The sequence below is a fragment of the Asparagus officinalis genome, chromosome 1, assembly GCF_001876935.1.
Source record: "Asparagus officinalis chromosome 1, Aspof.V1, whole genome shotgun sequence".
Classification (NCBI taxonomy): Eukaryota; Viridiplantae; Streptophyta; class Magnoliopsida; order Asparagales; family Asparagaceae; genus Asparagus; species Asparagus officinalis.
This window is the reverse complement of record NC_033794.1, coordinates 113,906,727-113,925,202: the sequence shown is the minus strand read 5'-3', so window position 1 is coordinate 113,925,202 and position 18,476 is coordinate 113,906,727. Positions and strand designations below refer to the sequence as shown.

Sequence of the window (18,476 nt, the reverse complement as noted above, 5' to 3'; positions counted from 1 at the left end):
GGTTAAAGGCCGAGCAGGGAGTAACCCAAGCCGACACGAGTCAAAGTGGATCGGGCGTACTTTTCTGATTCTGGTTTTAGGATTGGACCCAGCCCAGCCCATAACCCGCTAGATAGGGCTGACAACCCGTTAATTGTGGGTGGACCTATGGGATTTTTTCGACTTTTTTCTTTTTTTTCATTTCTAAACTATATTAACTTTGTATTCATATTTGTAAAATTATATTGAATTTATTTTCCCCCTATTTCAAATTTTTTATTTAAAATATCACACATCACAAATACAAAGATATACGTAATTTTGAACTTTGAAGAAACGCCCGATTGCTTGAGGCCCATTTATTTTTTGCTAAACAAAGTAAATATTTATCATTAAACTCAAGTCGAGTGCGGGTGGGCTGGGCAGGGCCATTGGTGGGCTGAGCCTGCTTCTTTTAGTCCCAGGTGTAGATCTAGCCCCGCCTATGAAACACGACCAATATGGTCTAGGTTTAGACCCAAACCGGTCTAGGCTGGTTCAGCCTGCTTTTGGAATAGATCCATGCCCAACCCTAAGCACAACTGCACCCCTTAGAATGTGAAAAGAATCAAGCAGTTTCACATACAAAAACAGCCAACCTCTACCAAACTAGACAAGCATTACAAAAATGCTATTTGACTCGCGGGTTGGGCAACTCGCGCCCAACTCGCAGTCACTGAGTAGGGGGGTGGGCCCCACAAAACTGTGGGGCCCACCCCCTACTCAGTGACTACGAGTTGGGCGCGAGTTGCCCAACCCGCGAGTCAAATAGCACAGCCCCAAGCATTACCATCTTCATCATGGTTAGAGGGATATACTTGTCCTTTCATTAAAAAAGTTAAACTAAATGGAATATTCTTCTTAATTTATAACCTCACCCAACCGCAGAGAGTAATATCAACATACTAATACAATTTAGGGTACTAATATCAAAATTTTGGAGGACTAACATCAAAATATAAACATGTAGGGAACTAACATCAAAATAATGATGATATAAGGGACTAACATCATAAAAACCCTTCTCAAAATTGAAATGTCCACCACCAGAATCCCTCGCCCCTCCTCTCTCACCATCAGAAACCTCTCCGACAAAAACCCAACAAAACCCCACCAACAAAAACAAAACCCTCCGCCGATCATCAACGCCCTCGTCTCCTTCATCCACTCCCCTCCCCATCTCTCCCAAGTCCTCGCCCAGTTCCTCACCTCCGGCCACCATCACGATCCATTCCTCGCCGGGCATTTCATCAAACACCTCGCCTTCTCTCTGCCCTCCCCTCGCCTCGCTGCCTCCCTCTTCTCTCTCCTCCCAAACCCCGATGCATTCATCTCCAACACCGTCATCAAGTCCTTCCTCCTCAATTCCCAGCCTGAAGAGGCTCTCGCCTTCTATCGCGACTCCGTCGCTAACTCCTCCATATCTCCCAGCAATTTCACGTTCCCTCTGCTTGCCAAGCTGTTCTCTCACCTGGGTCTTGCTCCAAACGGGATGCTGCTACATGCCCAGATCGTGAAGCTGGGGTTTGAAGAGGATTTGTATGTTCGGAACTCGGCGATTCATATGTACGCTTGCTTTGGCCATCTGGGCAGCGCTTGGAGGTTGTTTGAGGGTTTCGTTGAGGAGGCTGATCTTGTTACTTGGAACTCGATGATCGACGGGTGCGTCAAGAATGGGATGGTGGAGGCTGCGCGGGAGCTGTTCGACGAAATGCGTGACAAGGATTTGGTTTCTTGGAACATTATGATAGCGGGCTATGCGAGTGTGGGAATGATGGAGAAGGCGAGGGAGCTGTTTTCTATTATGCCAAAGTGGGACGTGGTTACGTGGAATTCGATGATTGATGGGTATGCGAGGGATGCTAATGTCGCACTTGCTCGTGGGTTTTTCGACGCGATGCCTAAGAAGAGCTTGGTTTCTTGGAACGTAATGTTAGCTTTGTATGCGAGGGTGAAGGGTTATAAGGAGTGTTGCAAGTTGTTTGATTCGATGATCGCAGCTGGGGTGGTGAGGCCGAATGGGGCTACATTCGTCAGCGTGCTCACTGCCTGTGCGAAATTAGGGGACCTTGAGAGAGGTAAATGGATACATTCTTTGGTCAAGAGAATAAAAGGGTCAGATGTGCTACTCTTGACCTCGCTTTTGAATATGTACGCTAAGTGCGGGGCGATGGATGATGCAAAGGAGGTGTTCGATCAAATGTCTGATAGAAATGTAGTGACATGGAATTCGATGATTATGGGTTACGGGTTGCATGGGCTTAGCGAGAAGGCGATCAAATTGTTCTTCGAGATGGAGAGGAGTGGAATACAACCCGACGACAAGACATTCACGTGCATCTTGAGCGCTTGCGCACACGGGGGACTAGTGGTGGAAGGGTGGTGGTTCTTTGAGCAAATGGTTAGGGTTTACGATCTACAGCCAAAGGTTGACCATGTCGGTTGTATGGTCGACCTCCTAGGGCGAGCTGGCTTGTTGAACGACTCCGAGGAGTTAGCGAAGCAAGTGAAAGGCAAGCCATCCAAGGCTTTGTGGGGGGCTCTAATGTCGGCATCTAAGACTCATTGTAACTGGAACCTAGGTGAGATTCTAGGGAGAAAGATGATAGAGACGGAGCCTAGAGACGTAGGGCCTTATGTGTTGCTATCGAATATTTATGCGTCAGAAGGGAGGTGGGATGAGGCTGAGCAGGTGAGGGAGGTGATGAGGGAAAATGGGGTGAAAAAGGATGTAGGAGTTAGCTTGGTTGATGGGAGGGGTTTAGGGTTTGATGATCACAAGAGTTCTGTTGGAAAAAAGAGGATAGTGGACTCTATGTTGAGTGAAATGGGTGCTCATTTGAAGATGTCATATGGAGGAGAGCTTGGAGGGAGAGAAAGAAGCCTACAACGTGTATCTAGGTTTTGAGGCATTTGTATCACTTGTAAAATTACGTTTTTCTTTCAACATTAGTAAGAACAAATAGATGAATGCAAATAATCAAACTGTATATGTTGATGGCACGCGATGGTGGTGAGGCAATTGCGGTTGGAACTTTCTTCATCGTCGGTGTAAATTTGGCAAACGGTAAACTTTGAAGTTCCGTGTTCACGACTGCAATGTAAACTGTTGTTGGGGAAAAACTATCTCATCTATTCCTCTATAATAATGGATGGATCTAAGATTCACTATTTATGCTACAGTAAATTACTGTAGAACAGACCGGAGGATCCAAGATTCACTTTTTTCACGCTACAGTAATTACTATAGTACAGACGGAAACTGTAGCGTTTAAAATCATTACTGTAGCATTATTATTGTAGCTCAGGTGTGAACGATAGCATTTTAAAAAAATATTATTGTAGTACCTACAAAAGCTGTATTTAAATATAAAATTAGTATAGCAGAAATAAAAAAAATGGACGTCGTGATTTGCATGGGTGCACATTAGTTCTATTGAAAGTGATATAAGATATAACACGATGCAAGCTGCATTTGTAAACTGTTTAAGATCCAAATGAATTGAAGCCCACTAATGAACCTACCAAGATTGTTACTGGACTAGATCGTAGGCCTTTACTTGAAAAGGAAGAAGGGTTTTTATCATACTAGACCCTTGCGTCTTTGTTAATTCTATGGTCCCCAGATCTACACATTGTTTTGAAATGGGGGAGTTGTTTATAATAAATGAATAGATATGGGGTGGAAATTAAATTTATGGGGTTTCATTTAAAACAACTTAATGGATTTGTGGGTCTAATTTAGAAATATGAAGTTTAGGTGTGTAATAAAGAATCAACAAAGATTTTAAGGTCTAATATGGAAAGGGCAAAAAAACCCTAAAAATGCGAAACGATCTGGCTTTTGATTTTGGGGCAAAAGTTAATAGAGTTCCCTATAGAAATTACACAGAGTGATCACGTACAAGGTGACAACCTGTATTATTATCAATCTTAAAGTTGGTGAGTACACTGACTCTGTACTGTTTATATTGATGCACTATTCTTCTTGCTAGATATTTTTTTTGTCATTCACATCAATCAATGACATGAAATACACACATTTTATGAGTACTGCCCTTCCTGCACGCACAAATGCATATGCATGTGCAAAATATATATATATATATATTACATTTTCTTAAAAAAGGATTAATTGTGTTTAAATAATCCAAAGTTTCATCTTTTTTTTAAGTTTTATATTTTAAAGTTTAAATTTGCTCAAAAATAATCCAAAGTATCTAAGATATAGTGTTTGAAAAATGTAATGATGTAATATTCTTATTACTTTGATACCTTGGATTGGAGTTATTGGAGCATGAGAAGGTTGGTTTTTATTTATAAATATCAACTAAAATCATTGTAGACAATATTTTATTTCCTAATAATAAAATAAATAATTTCCATCAAAAAATTATATAAAAAGTTATAAGGAGTTGTCTCAAAAACTCCTAATTTAAAATAAAAAATGCTTAAAATTGATCATAGTCAATTTTTCAATCATTATATTTTGCATTGAAATATATCAAATAAATCTTGAGAAAGGAAGCTTATCTGTTTTATATTTAAATTGCAACATTATTTATAATAACACCACCTAATGTACTTTTATAAAGAGATAATTTCTTTATTTTATTTTCTTTTTCTTATTTCGAGAACATTCTAAGTCACGTCATGAAATAATATTTGAACTCACATGCTTTAATATCTATTAATATTAATATTTAGCTACATAAGGTCATGATTTAGAACGTTTTAGAAATAAGAAAATTTTCTCTTATAAAATTATAATTTTACCTCATAATTGCAATGGAAGAGAGTACAATGTCTTTCATTCCTCTGGAAATTTCACTACCCTCACTAGTTTTATATATTAGCATAGGTTTTATGTTCATTGGATGTCTCATATCTATAATTTAGATATGCCCATTGTTTTTGCATGTGTTTATAATTTGGAGTAACAAATCCAATCAGAAGAGTGTGGTTCAAAAATTAAAAGAATAAAAATAACATTTAAAATCAAACGAGAACAAAGATTTACAGCAAATTATTTGTAAATTTTTAGCATAAAATTATATCGAACTCTATATATTATTTGTTTTCTTATTTATTCCTCCGATAATGTAGCTTTTTTTTCTTTCTTATAGCGATCCAAGTATTTTTCTCATGCTTGCTTGGGAGAGTCCTATTTGTAGAATAAGTAATACAGAGCTGGTAGTGAGAACTGAACCCGTATTATTAACTTGGAAAGCTAGGGTCTATTTTTTTTATATCTTATTTGATTGGTCTCTACGGGTTTCTTTTTTAATCATATGTTGTGCTTCTAAATTGAATTGAATAGTACTTTTTTAAACTGCTGCTTCTTCTTTGCTGTTTTTATATGTACTCTACTTTTTACGGATATGAGCAAACAAAAGGCTTATACCAATGACTTATAGCATATGGATTACTAAAAGTTAGATAATCTGAGCTAGATTTTTGTCTTCAAATAATTTAAAACTTCAAAGAAATTCAAAATAAGGGGGTAAATGACTTTTATTTCAAAGTTTAAAATTCAGAATTAGATAGTTTAACCGCCAGTCTCTCATTTACAATATTTCTCTTTATTCATAATTTTTTTTAAAGATTAAAAAATAACCCAGCTTGTTGAATGAGCATGTGGATAGTTTTTATTTGACATTTTCAAATTCACAGCTAGATAGCGTAACCACCAAACTCTTCTTGGTAATATCTATCCTTTAATATAATATTTAAAAATAAAAAAGATAAAAAAAATTTGGTGCTCCTTTGTGATCACAACACTAGAAAATGTATTTATTATTATTATTATTTGATGAAGGCATTACTCACAAACTGAGGGTCGTTGTCGTGCGTCTTGGAACTCTATATCGCTAGATGATATGGTGTTTGATGAACTTGACAACGTCGCTAGTCTTTACTTCTTTGAGTGGAACTGCTTCGAGCCATTTTGAGAAATAATCGGTGATTTGACAAGCCCTCTTTGATAGAGTTGGCGCGACTCCAGTGACTATCTCCTTAATGGAGGACTTCAGATTTGAAGATCCAACATTCTCGGACACCGGAGGAACGTTACGAGATGTAACTGCAGTAGCAACAGGACGGAGATCATCGTCTTGGGTCTTTAGATCTGAAGACCAGCGGACCTTCCTTGAGGAGGAGATCCTCTTGCACTTGTGAGGGGAGGAGGATCTGGAGGAGGAAGACATGTACTCCTCGTATTTTTGCTTGTCGAACTCGTATTCGACCTCCGTATCAATCAGGATAAGGATCCTTGGTTGCGACACTACAGCCTCGACAGAGAGGTTGTCGGCTCCCACTGTGATCACCAGTTTGATTGGGTCAAAAGTTGTATTTTTCATTATCATCAAACCTGTTACAATCGTTTATCGATTATAAGTTCAAAAAAATAGAAAAGTTAATTTTTTATAAGATCTTCTTATACAATAAAAAATAAAAGATTATAACTTTATCAAACAACACATAAATCCTATTTATTAGTCTCTGTTTACGTGGGATCTTTACGTGTACCGGGGTTTATCCGTGGACTACTGTGGATCAGATCCGGTTGATCGGAAGGCTAGGAGTTCATTACTTCACAAAGGAAACAAGAACAGAAGTGATAATCTCGACCAAACGAGATTATGACTCTTCTCGAGATCAAGTCCAAGCCTGATCTCAAGAAAAGGGTGGACGGGGCTTCAGATCCTTCGAATTGCTCCTTCTTTATGCTGGGATTCGCCAAGATCTGTTAGCCCTCGCTAAAATTTGTGGATCACTCTTCAAACCGACAACACTTCACCCCAAAATTTTCGATTCGGAGAAATGAACCCCCAGACTTGTATTTATAGAGCTTCGGATGCAGGGTATTTCAATAAGAATGAATAATTTGGCCATATCTTCAGTTGGCAATAGCCTAACCACATTTAATAATGATATCTAAGTAGTTGGGAGGCTTCTGGAACGAACAAATCCTGAGAAAACAGTTAAAAATGCATCTTGGAGGTTTCGGGTGCGAGTCACGTCAACGTGACCTGCTAGCTTGCGCGTCACCTTAAGGTGACGTGGTCCTGTGCGGGTCGCTTTAAGGTGACCCGCTGGCTTGCGCGTCACCTTAAGGTGATGCGGCCATGTGCGGGTCACATTAGGGTGATCCGCTCGTGTGCGGGTCCACTTAGGGTGACCCACACTTGCGCGGGTCACCTTAGGGTGATCCGCGCATGCGAGTCATTCCAAGGCGTTTTGCACTTTCCAACTTCTCTGGACTTGTCTTGTTCTGTTGTTTTATGTATTTTGTCGTTCCGTTGACTCATACGCTTTGTCGATTCACTTCATACGCTTGTTGATGCCAAATAACATTCTTTGACTCGGATAACGACATTCATTGTCTTCTCTCTGTCTCGAGCTGTGTGTAGGAACCTATAGGTAGTTTTTGACGCCTACAATCCTGAGCCTTATTTTGGCAAAATTATCGATGCGTTGACCGACGTCAACCTTTATTGTAACACGTTAACTGGCGTTTGACCTTCGTTGTAACGCGTTGACCGGCGTTGACCTTCATTGCAACGCGTTGATCGGCGTTGACTTGCGCTGTAACGTGTTGACCTACGTGAATATAGTTTATACTCATACGTTAACTGGAGTCTACACAGTTTAATCTCGACCGCTGTTGTAAAGTGTGTCAGGCCCAAGTGTAGAGGTTGCAGGACCAACTGTTAATGTTGGTTCATCTACAAGTATAGATCTTACCTTTACGTTCCGCTAGTTATTTACTTAACCATAAGGGAGTTTTGGTTGTAGGACCAGCTATTAGAGCTGGTATGACTACCACTGCGAATGCGTCCAAGGTCCTTCGTGGAAACTTCGGCTGGAATTGATATTCTCCCGGTGTTCAAGTCATGAGACCGACTGGTGAAGTTGATGTGTCAATGACTTTTGTACCTTATTACGATTACTCATTCTATTTAGAATAAATAATCATAATACTTATAGGATTTTGGTAAACCCTCAGTCATAAACGGGTTTGACGGGTCTTTACCGACTACCGTTTGAGTCGGGCTAGCATGCAGATTGTTTGAGCCCGTTTCGCATGTAACGTTGTGCTAAAAGAATGAACTCTTTTAGACTTGATGCTACAATATTGAATACATAGACTTCGCTATTCTTACGAGAATAGGCTACCTGGTAATGTGCATAGGATTTTTAGTAAACTCTCAACCATCAACGAATTTGATGAGCCTTTACCGACTATCATTTGAGTCGGACTAGCATGTGAATTATTTAAACCCGTTTTACATATAATGTTGTGCTAAAAGAATGAATTCTCTTAGACTTGGTGCATAGGCTTTGTCAATTTCACGGAAATAGATTAACCGGCAACGCGTGTTAGGCGTAGACTTATCTCTACTTAGGATTTCAGATAAAATTTCTCATACATGTAAGACATGGATTATGTCGTTATTAATAACGGCCTACCACGATATTGAATACGTGGGTTTTTGTTCTTTTTACGGTAAAAGACTAACCGGCAACACGTGTTAGGCATAGACTTACCTCTACTTAGGGTTCGAGATAAAATTCCCTATGCGTATAAGGTATGGATTATAATGTTATTAATAACGGCCTGCCACTATATCGAATACGTGGGCTTTTGTTCTTTTTACAGTAAAAGACTAACCAGCAACGCGTGTTAGGTGTAGACTTATTTCTATTTAGGGATCGAGATAAAGTTCCCCATGTGTGTAAGGCACAGATTTTGATGTTGGAAAGTGGTGTCTTCTCTTGGGGTAAAGACGAACTATGTGCTGAAGAGGAAGAATTTTATATTCTATCTCCAGGTGCAAAAGAAACTCAAAGTGGGATCTCCGCTTTAAGAATCTGAAGGATGAAACTAAGAGTGGGATCTCCACTCCGAGAATCAAAAAGATTTAGATAAACCTAACTGTTTAAATGCTTGGTTATCCAATCTGAAGGGGGATTTCTCATTTATCGAGATAAAATTTTAACTTTGGCCCTAACTGTTTAAAGGTTTGACCGAAGTGAGTTGAGACGACCCTGACTATTTAAAGGTTTGATCGCTCGATGTGGGTGGAGATCTCTTGTTTATTAAAAGGGAACTCTGATTATGATCCTAACTGTTTAAAGATTTGATCAAGAAGGAATTTTAAGACGACTCTAACTGTTTAAAGATTTGATAGTTCAATTTTTGGTGAACCTCTCGTTTGTGGAAGGAATCGAGAGAGGATTTTGGCTTTGGTCCTAACTGTTTAAATGTTTGATCAAAATAGAAGTTTGAGACAACCCTAACTGTTTAAATATTTGATCGTTCAATTTTTGGTGGACATCTCGTTTATGAAAGGGATTCAAAAGGAGATTTTGGGTTTGGTCCTAACGGTTTAAAGGTTTGACCAAGATGGGAGTGGGGTGGTACAAATAATAGGAGTGCTAATTTGTACAAATCACTGTGTTAATATAGTAGGAGTTTCTGGTTTAAGTTACAAGGACTTTAACACGAGGGAGTTTAAAATTTCCAATACTATGTCTGGCTTCTAACAATGGAAGTGTTGAGTGCACAGACACAGCGGGAGTTTGAGTGAATGTAATCATAAAGAATTTTGTGGACCCACCGTCAATTGATTTGATCAGTGAGGGATTTTATGATGGAGGACTGTGAATTGTCAAGCACTTCACAATTACACAGTGGTGGTTTCGCGAGGAAAAATTGACTTGATGAAGTCATTGAATATCGTCTCGACGAAAGAGTGCTCTAGGAGTCACAGTGGGAGGGTTTTAATCATCTTGAAAATAATTAAATAGCCACAGTGGGAGGTTCTTAATCATTTTTTATCATGATTAAGAATCAATTAGTTTTGGGTTATCCTTAAAAATACCATGTGTAATATTCTCTAGGAACTTCCTATTGGAATGCATTGAGGTATTCTACCCCCAGCTCTTTGACGAACTTGAATCCAATTATATTCGGCCATGTTGCCGGGTTATCCTTAAGAATATTATGTGTAATATTTTATAGGAACTTCCCGTCAAAGGTAGGGAATAATTTAGCCTCGTATACCAGTTTGAGATTTGGGAAACTATTTATACTCATATACCCGTTAGAGTAAAAATGAGGAGTTTAACCTCATATACCTATCGGAGGATAGATCATCTTTATTTAGCTTGTTTTGCCGTTATGACGTTGGAGTCAATTAAGGCTTGGATTTTATTTTTAAGACCAAAGCAAGTCTTGGTGGGATGAAGAACCCTCCTGTGGTATGCACAATATTTTGGATCCGTAATCCTCTTAGCTCCCTCCTGATCTTTAATAGGTGGTAGCTCGATTTTGTCGTTAGCGAGGATATACTTCAAGATGGCTGGAATTTTATTATCTTTGAAAGAATACTCCTTCTGAAACCTTGGATCATGAGTCCCTCACTGTTTCTAAGGTTGTTGTTGTGACGTTTGATTAACATCAACAGCAACCACATGTGCTGTCAACTGGCTTCTCTCGGCCTTCTTTCTTCTGAGGAAGCGCTCAACCTGTTCTCCAAGCAATTTTAATTCTTTCTAGATGGTTGAGGGGAAAACCTCCATGATTTCGAGGACATTGAGTGAGAGATTGTGATGGCAAGTCTGGAGTATGAACTCCTCTATGACCGGATCTCGACAATTCATTGCATTATTTCGGAAGCGTTTAACGAAGGTGTCAACTGACTCTCCGTTCTTCTGCTTCTCATCCAGAAGAGCTCCAATTAACACTTCGGTATCATTATCAAAGAAATTGATGAGGAATGAGTTTTTCATATTATCCCAGGCTCCTAGCAGGTGATGCTTCCTGGCTTGAGACGTCGATACCAATCGAAGGCGTCCCCGTAAAAGGTGCCTACAAATGACCGAATCATCAATGGTTCGTGTGCAGAGATCATTCCCAGGTGGAAATTGAAGTAGATTAAATACTGAGTGGGCGAACCTCTACCATCAAATAGCGTGAAGTTAATTAGATTGAACTTCGTCGGGTACGAGATTGAATCCTATTCTATTGGGTATGGACATAGGATACCGGTCTTCTTCACCTCTTGAGCAGCCATCAAGGCATTGATTTTGCTTTCTAGATCCTTCATCTTTTTATCCTCAACTGTATCTTTCTTCGGGCGATTTCGGAGAGGAACAACGGGGTCACCCCAATGTTATTATTATCGATGAGACCATGCCTAGCATCCATGTTGTTGGGAGGGGTATCGGCATTGATATTTTCTTTAACTTCCAAATCGCTAACTACTTGATTGGTAGTGTTGCGATGACTAGATTCACCATGCTGATTTGATAAATCTTGAAGTTGTTGGGCATGCAAATCCTTGACCCGTTGCACGACCTTCTCCATTTTGATTTTAAAATTTTCTTTCTATTTGGCCAAGACTTCTTGAATAAGTTGAGCCACTTGTTCGGTAGTGATCATGAATGCTTATCGGGTTCGTCATTTGCTAGACAGAGTGGCATCCGAAGTGTCTGCAGAGCAAGCGTATAATGCTTCGTCATTTGAGGATAATCCTTTGTTCATCCGTTGATAATCCCTTGGTCTGATAGTTCTGGATCGTAGCCGAGTTATTGTTTGCGTCAAAAGTTGGTTTTGTTATGGAATTCATTATATCTTCAGTCGATTACAACAAATTCAAAAGAAATAGCCTTTTTATAAGACTTCTCTTACACAACAAAAGGAAAATTATAACTCTTGAGAAACAAACGCAGGATCGTTGTTTGGATCGCTGCTTGTGTGGGATCTTTGCCTGTGCCGGGAGTGCTTTGACTCGTGGACCATCGAATCACAGATTCTAATTGAACCGTGAGGGGTTTAATGATTCTTTCTTCGTTTATCAAAGTAAGAATTTGAAGCGAATATCTTATCGATGTAAGATGTTCACTCTTCCAAAGATCAAGTCTGAGCTTAGATCTCTAGGAATCGCCAGAAGCTTCTTGAGGATGTTTGTGAAGAAGGAAGACTCTCTCTCTTGTTCTAATTCACCCAAAACTCAAGGCCCTCTGCTCTAATCTGCCCTCTCCTCCCTTTATTTCGTGTCTAGGGAGGTATTTATAGGGGTAGCAATGCATAACAGTCGAAATGGAAGCGAAATAACCGATCAGACGAACCATCTTTGGCCGCTGCAGTCTACATTGCCGCGGCTATTGGCGCGGTAGTGTGGACTGCCGCGGCTATTGGCGCAGCAGTGTGGACTGCCGCGGCCAAAGGGGTGGTTACCAGCACGTTCCATCGTGCTTGAAACCGTTCTCCCACGACCTTTAACCACCTTTTTCGTGGTTTAACTGCTTTTTCATCATTTTTTAGAGAGGGGTCTGGGACACTTTGGATATGATAAGCTTTCCCTGCAATTTCTCCAGTGTTTTGTTGAGAAAATTGCGCAGAATGGTTTGTGAATGGCTTCAATCCTTGATTTCTTCATCTTTTAGCCTATTCAGTACTTTGTAGAATAGCTAAAATTCCTCCGGTTCTGCGTTTATCGCGTGGCCGTTGTCGAAATCTCGAATTAGAGCTGCTGTTGGAGAATTTGAGAAACAGTTTATACTCATATACTATATTGGAGTGTTCGGGAAATAGTTTAACCTCATATACCCATTGGGAGGTTCAAGGAGATGCAGTTTATACTCATATACTCATCGGAGTGTTTGGGAAATAGTTTAACCTCATATACCCGTTGAGAGGTTATCAGGTTATTCTTAAGAATATTTTGAGTAATATTCTCTAGAAACTTCCTATTGAGATTAGGGAAATAATTTAGACTCGTATACCTATTGGAGTATTCTGGTCTCTTGTTTGTTGGTAGAGATGAACCCGAAATCGGAGAGGAAGAATTTTATATTCTATCTCCTGGTCTCTTGTTTGTTGGTAGAGATGAACCCGATGATGGAGAGGAAGAATTTTATATTCTGTCTCCTGGTCTCTTGTTTGTTGGTAGAGATGAACCCGATGATGGAGATGAATAATTTTATATTCTGTCTCCTGGTCTCTTGTTTGTTGGTAGAGATGAACCCGATGATGGAGAGGAAGAATTTTATATTCTATCTCCTGGTGCAAAAGAAACTCAAAGTGGGGTCTCCACTTAAAGGATCTAGACTGGTTTGAATAATCCTGACTGTCATAGGGTTTGATTATTCAATTCAGGAGTGGACCTCTCGTTCATGAAATGAATCGAAAGGGGATTTTGGTTAAGGTCCTAACTGTAGTAAGGTTTGACCAAGTGGGAGTTCTGAGACGATCCTAATTGTTTAAAGGTTTGATCGTTCAATTTGTGGACCTTTCGTTCATGGAATAAATCGAGAGGGGATTTTGGCTTTGGTCCTAACTGTTTAAAGGTTTGACCAAAAGGGAATTTGAGACGGGAAGATTGATCCAACGAAGTGATCGAATCTCACCTCAGCAAAAGAGTATTCGTAAATCACCGTGGGGATGTAGTGTTGAATCGAGAGGAGATTTTAGCTTTGGTCCTAACTGTTTAAAGGTTTGACCAAAATGGGGATTTAAGACGATCCTAACTGTTTAAAGGTTTGATCGTTTAATTTGTGGACCTCTCGTTCATGGAACGAATCGAGAGGAGATTTTAGCTTTGGTCCTAACTGTTTAAAGGTTTGACCAAAATGGGGATTTAAGACGATCCTAACTGTTTAAAGGTTTGATCGTTCAATTTGTGGACCTCTCATTCATGGAACGAATCGAGAGGAGATTTTGGATCCTAACTGTTTAAAGGTTTGATCGTTCAATTTGTGGACCTCTCGTTCATGGAACGAATCGAGAGGGGATTTTGGCTTTGGTCCTAACTGTTTAAAGGTTTGACCAAAATGAGGATTTGAGACGATCCTAACTGTTTAAAGGTTTGATCGTTCAATTTGTGGACCTCTCGTTCATGGAACGAATCGAGAGGGGATTTTGGCTTTGGTCCTAACTGTTTAAAGGTTTGACCAAGATGGGAATTTGAGACGATCCTAACTGTTTAAAGGTTTGATCGTTCAATTTGTGGACCTCTCGTTCATGGAACGAATCGAGAGGGGATTTTGGCTTTGGTCCTAACTGTTTAAAGGTTTGACCAAGATGGGAATTTGAGACGATCCTAACTGTTTAAAGGTTTGATCGTTCAATTTGTGGACCTCTCGTTCATGGAACGAATCGAGAGGGGATTTTGGCTTTGGTCCTAACTGTTTAAAGGTTTGACCAAGATGGGAATTTGAGACGATCCTAACTGTTTAAAGGTTTGATCGTTCAATTTGTGGACCTCTCGTTCATGGAACGAATCGAGAGGGGATTTTGGCTTTGGTCCTAACTGTTTAAAGGTTTGACCAAGATGGGAATTTGAGACGATCCTAACTGTTTAAAGGTTTGATCGTTCAATTTGTGGACCTCTCGTTCATGGAACGAATCGAGAGGGGATTTTGGCTTTGGTCCTAACTGTTTAAAGGTTTGACCAAGATGGGAATTTGAGACGATCCTAACTGTTTAAAGGTTTGATCGTTCAATTTGTGGACCTCTCGTTCATGGAACGAATCGAGAGGGGATTTTGGCTTTGGTCCTAACTGTTTAAAGGTTTGACCAAGATGGGAATTTGAGACGATCCTAACTGTTTAAAGGTTTGATCGTTCAATTTGTGGACCTCTCGTTCATGGAACGAATCGAGAGGGGATTTTGGCTTTGGTCCTAACTGTTTAAAGGTTTGACCAAGATGGGAATTTGAGACGATCCTAACTGTTTAAAGGTTTGATCGTTCAATTTGTGGACCTCTCGTTCATGGAACGAATCGAGAGGGGATTTTGGCTTTGGTCCTAACTGTTTAAAGGTTTGACCAAGATGGGAATTTGAGACGATCCTAACTGTTTAAAGGTTTGATCGTTCAATTTGTGGACCTCTCGTTCATGGAACGAATCGAGAGGGGATTTTGGCTTTGGTCCTAACTGTTTAAAGGTTTGACCAAGATGGGAATTTGAGACGATCCTAACTGTTTAAAGGTTTGATCGTTCAATTTGTGGACCTCTCGTTCATGGAACGAATCGAGAGGGGATTTTGGCTTTGGTCCTAACTGTTTAAAGGTTTGACCAAGATGGGAATTTGAGACGATCCTAACTGTTTAAAGGTTTGATCGTTCAATTTGTGGACCTCTCGTTCATGGAACGAATCGAGAGGGGATTTTGGCTTTGGTCCTAACTGTTTAAAGGTTTGACCAAGATGGGAATTTGAGACGATCCTAACTGTTTAAAGGTTTGATCGTTCAATTTGTGGACCTCTCGTTCATGGAACGAATCGAGAGGGGATTTTGGCTTTGGTCCTAACTGTTTAAAGGTTTGACCAAGATGGGAATTTGAGACGATCCTAACTGTTTAAAGGTTTGATCGTTCAAAGGGACATGGAATACCCGTCTTTTTCACTTCTTGAGCCGTCATCAAAGCGTTGATTTTGTTTTCAAGCTCTTTCATTTTCTCGTTATCGTCTATATCTTCATTTGAAGGACGTTGAGGAGAATGAGTTAGACCACCCCCTGTAAGAGGTGCCATTGAACCACCCCCAATATCGTTATTAGGAGGATGCGTTAAACCACCCCCAACGTTATTGTTATTGGGAGGTGTATCAGTCATAATAACTTCATCCACTTCTGGATCACTGTTATCTACAATTCATCCACCTCTGGATCACTGTCATCTACAACATTCCGAGTGTGGCGGCTGGATTCAGCTCGCTGACTGGACTCAGGAGGTTGAGGTTGTTGAGTTAGCAATTCTCTCATTTGTCGAATAGCTAACCCCATCTCTGTCTTCATCTCAGCTCTAATTTCTTCACGTTGCTTCGCTAGAGCTTCTTGAAGCATTTGAGCAATTCTCTGGTTTGTCCTGTGCTAGACATTGTATCATCAGAAGCGATTGCAGAACAAGTGTCCGAGAATTCATCCTCCGAGGACATTCCTTCTTGCATTCTTTTGTAATCTCTGCGTCTGATGGCTCCTAATTGGAGTCGAGACATCCTTTGAGCAATTCTTGGATTGACTTTTCCTCTGGGAGAAAAGTCAGGATTTGAGTCATTTGAATGCCGCTTTGACTTTCTTTTATCAGCCACGTTGATGGTGACTTCAGGGAATTCATCATTTTGGGCAGTTGATTTTCTCTTGCGGAAATGTCTCGGCTTAGGCTTCGACAATACAGATACTCTTCGTGGGATGGCTTCTCGTTTGAAACAGTCACATTCTGATAATGCTGCTTTAACGAGTCGCGCACAGGAGCAATGAGAGTTCATTTCTCGAATAACTCTCTTTCGAAAATTATTCACAACCCCATCTTGATAATACGACTCATCGGTATGATTGCCAAAAAATCGTATCGTCTGTTGGCATGACCTCCCAGGTATGACGATATCATTTGGTGAATGCGTCTTCTTCTGGGGGTGTAAAACCTTGTTGGCATTCTCAGGACAATTTATTTCTGTCTTTGAGCGATCCAAGGTTATGTCGGGAGTCACACGTTTAGAACCACCCCCTTGCGGGTATGGAGTCTTAACGGGCTCCGAATGCTGATTTTGCATAAGTCCAGACTTTGGAATCCAAACTTGACGAAGTTTTGGTGATTCTTTGGTCACCATTTCCTTCCGTTTCCTTGTTTCTTTCTCGTCTTTGTTGTAAGAGAGCACGAGCATGAGCTGCGTTTGCACGACGCTTTTGTATACGTTCTTTGAGGGTCGAACGAGCCCTTCTGACGAGTGTCCATTCCTCCGTCGTGAATTGTGCAGAAACGTGAGTAGTTTGTCGTTGTGTTGAACAAACCACTTGTTGTTTCCTCGACTCTAAGTCCGCATAATAACGAACTCCGTCGGTTTGTTCAAATGCCTTAGATATTTGGCGAGCACGGCGTTGACGCTGTCTCTGACGAGCCCTCTTCGTCAGTACCGGTGGGCTTTGATTCGATGACTCTTTAACTAGATAAGAGTCATTGTGAGCACAGGTGTTGCGAGTCAAATCCTTAGCAACAATCCGGAGAGAGTCTTCATTTTGTGCCTTCTTTGGCATGTAGGTCTTCCTCAATTCTGAGATCCTCTTGTACTTGCGAGACAATGAAGATCTTGAAGAGGATGATGAGAGATATTCCTCAAACTTGGTTTGGTCGAATTCGTATTCGACCATGGATTCAACCGGGATCTTGATGATTGGCTGCGACACGACGGTCTCGGCAGCGAGACCGTTGGCTCCCACTGTGGTCGCCAGCTTGTTTGCGTCAAAAGTTAACTTTGTCATGGAATTCATTATATCTTCGGTCGATTACAACAAATTCAAAAGAGATAGTCTTTTTATAAGACTTCTTTTACACAACAAAAGGAAAATTACAACTCTTGAGAAACAAACGCAGGATCGTTGTTTGGATCGCTACTCGCGTGGGATCTTTGCCTGTGCCGGGAGCGCTTTGACTCGTGGACCACCAAATCACAGATTCTGATTGAACCGTGAGGGGTTTAATGATTCTTCCTTCGTTTATCGAAGTAAGAATTTGAAGCGAATATCTTATCGATGTAAGATGTTCACTCTTCCAAAGATCAAGTCTGAGCTTAGATCTCTAAGAATCGCCAGAAGCTTCTTGAGGATGTTTGTGAAGAAGGAAGACTCTCTCTCTTGTTCTAATTCACCCAAAACTCAAGGCCCTCTGCTCTAATCTGCCCTCTCCTCCCTTTATTTTGTGTCTAGGGAGGTATTTATAGGGGTAGCAATGCATAACAGTCGAAATGGAAGCGAAATAACCGATCAGACGAACCATCTTTGGCCGCTGCAGTCTACACTGCCGCGGCTATTGGCGCGGTAGTGTGGACTGCCGCGGCTATTGGCGCAGCAGTGTGGACTGCCGCGGCCAAAGGGGTGGTTACCAGCACGTTCCATCGTGCTTGAAACCGTTCTCCCACGACCTTTAACCACCTTTTTCGTGGTTTAACTGTCTGTCCACGTCAGCACACGTTCTATCTTTGATACGCCGCCACGTGGACTTCAAAAATCATCAGATAACTCCCTTATAACTGCCACAACATCCTTATTTAACTGCCGCGGCACCATAGGTTGCAGCGGTTAAGCCGCGGCACCATAGGCTGCCGCGCCTTAACCGCGGCACCATGTCTTGCCGCGCCTTAGCCGCGGCACCATGTCCTGCCGCGCCGTTATGTGCTGCTTGATGACGTGTATATTGTTCTTCTATGTCGTCTTGAGTGGTGTTTGAATGTCTGCAAACATTTTTGACGCCTACAGTTATACGTTGAGATACTTCCGAAAAAGGATCGGGACAAAAATATCTTGTTGACTTTCCTTTGTTGGCCATATTGATGGTAACTTCTGGAAGTTCGTCATCTTGACTGGTGGACCTTCTTTTGGCGGAAATGCCTTGGCTTGGGCTTTGATGCTTTAGTAGAAAGCCTTTCAAATACCGAGACCCTCTATGGAGCGGTC

The 18,476-nt window shown here is 40.8% G+C and overlaps 1 protein-coding gene across 1 annotated transcript; it reads left to right on the top strand.

The window, feature by feature from the left end:
* LOC109829062 (pentatricopeptide repeat-containing protein At3g29230-like) lies at nt 1,033-3,108 on the top strand. The gene has a single exon (XM_020396132.1). The coding sequence runs from the start codon at nt 1,055-1,057 to the stop codon at nt 2,924-2,926; it is 1,872 nt and encodes a 623-aa protein (XP_020251721.1). The 5' UTR covers nt 1,033-1,054; the 3' UTR covers nt 2,927-3,108.

Coding starts and splice junctions, on each gene's coding strand:
- LOC109829062 (XM_020396132.1), top strand. CDS start 1,055: ATGTCCACCACCAGAATCCCTCGCCCCTCCTCTCTCACCATCAGAAAC.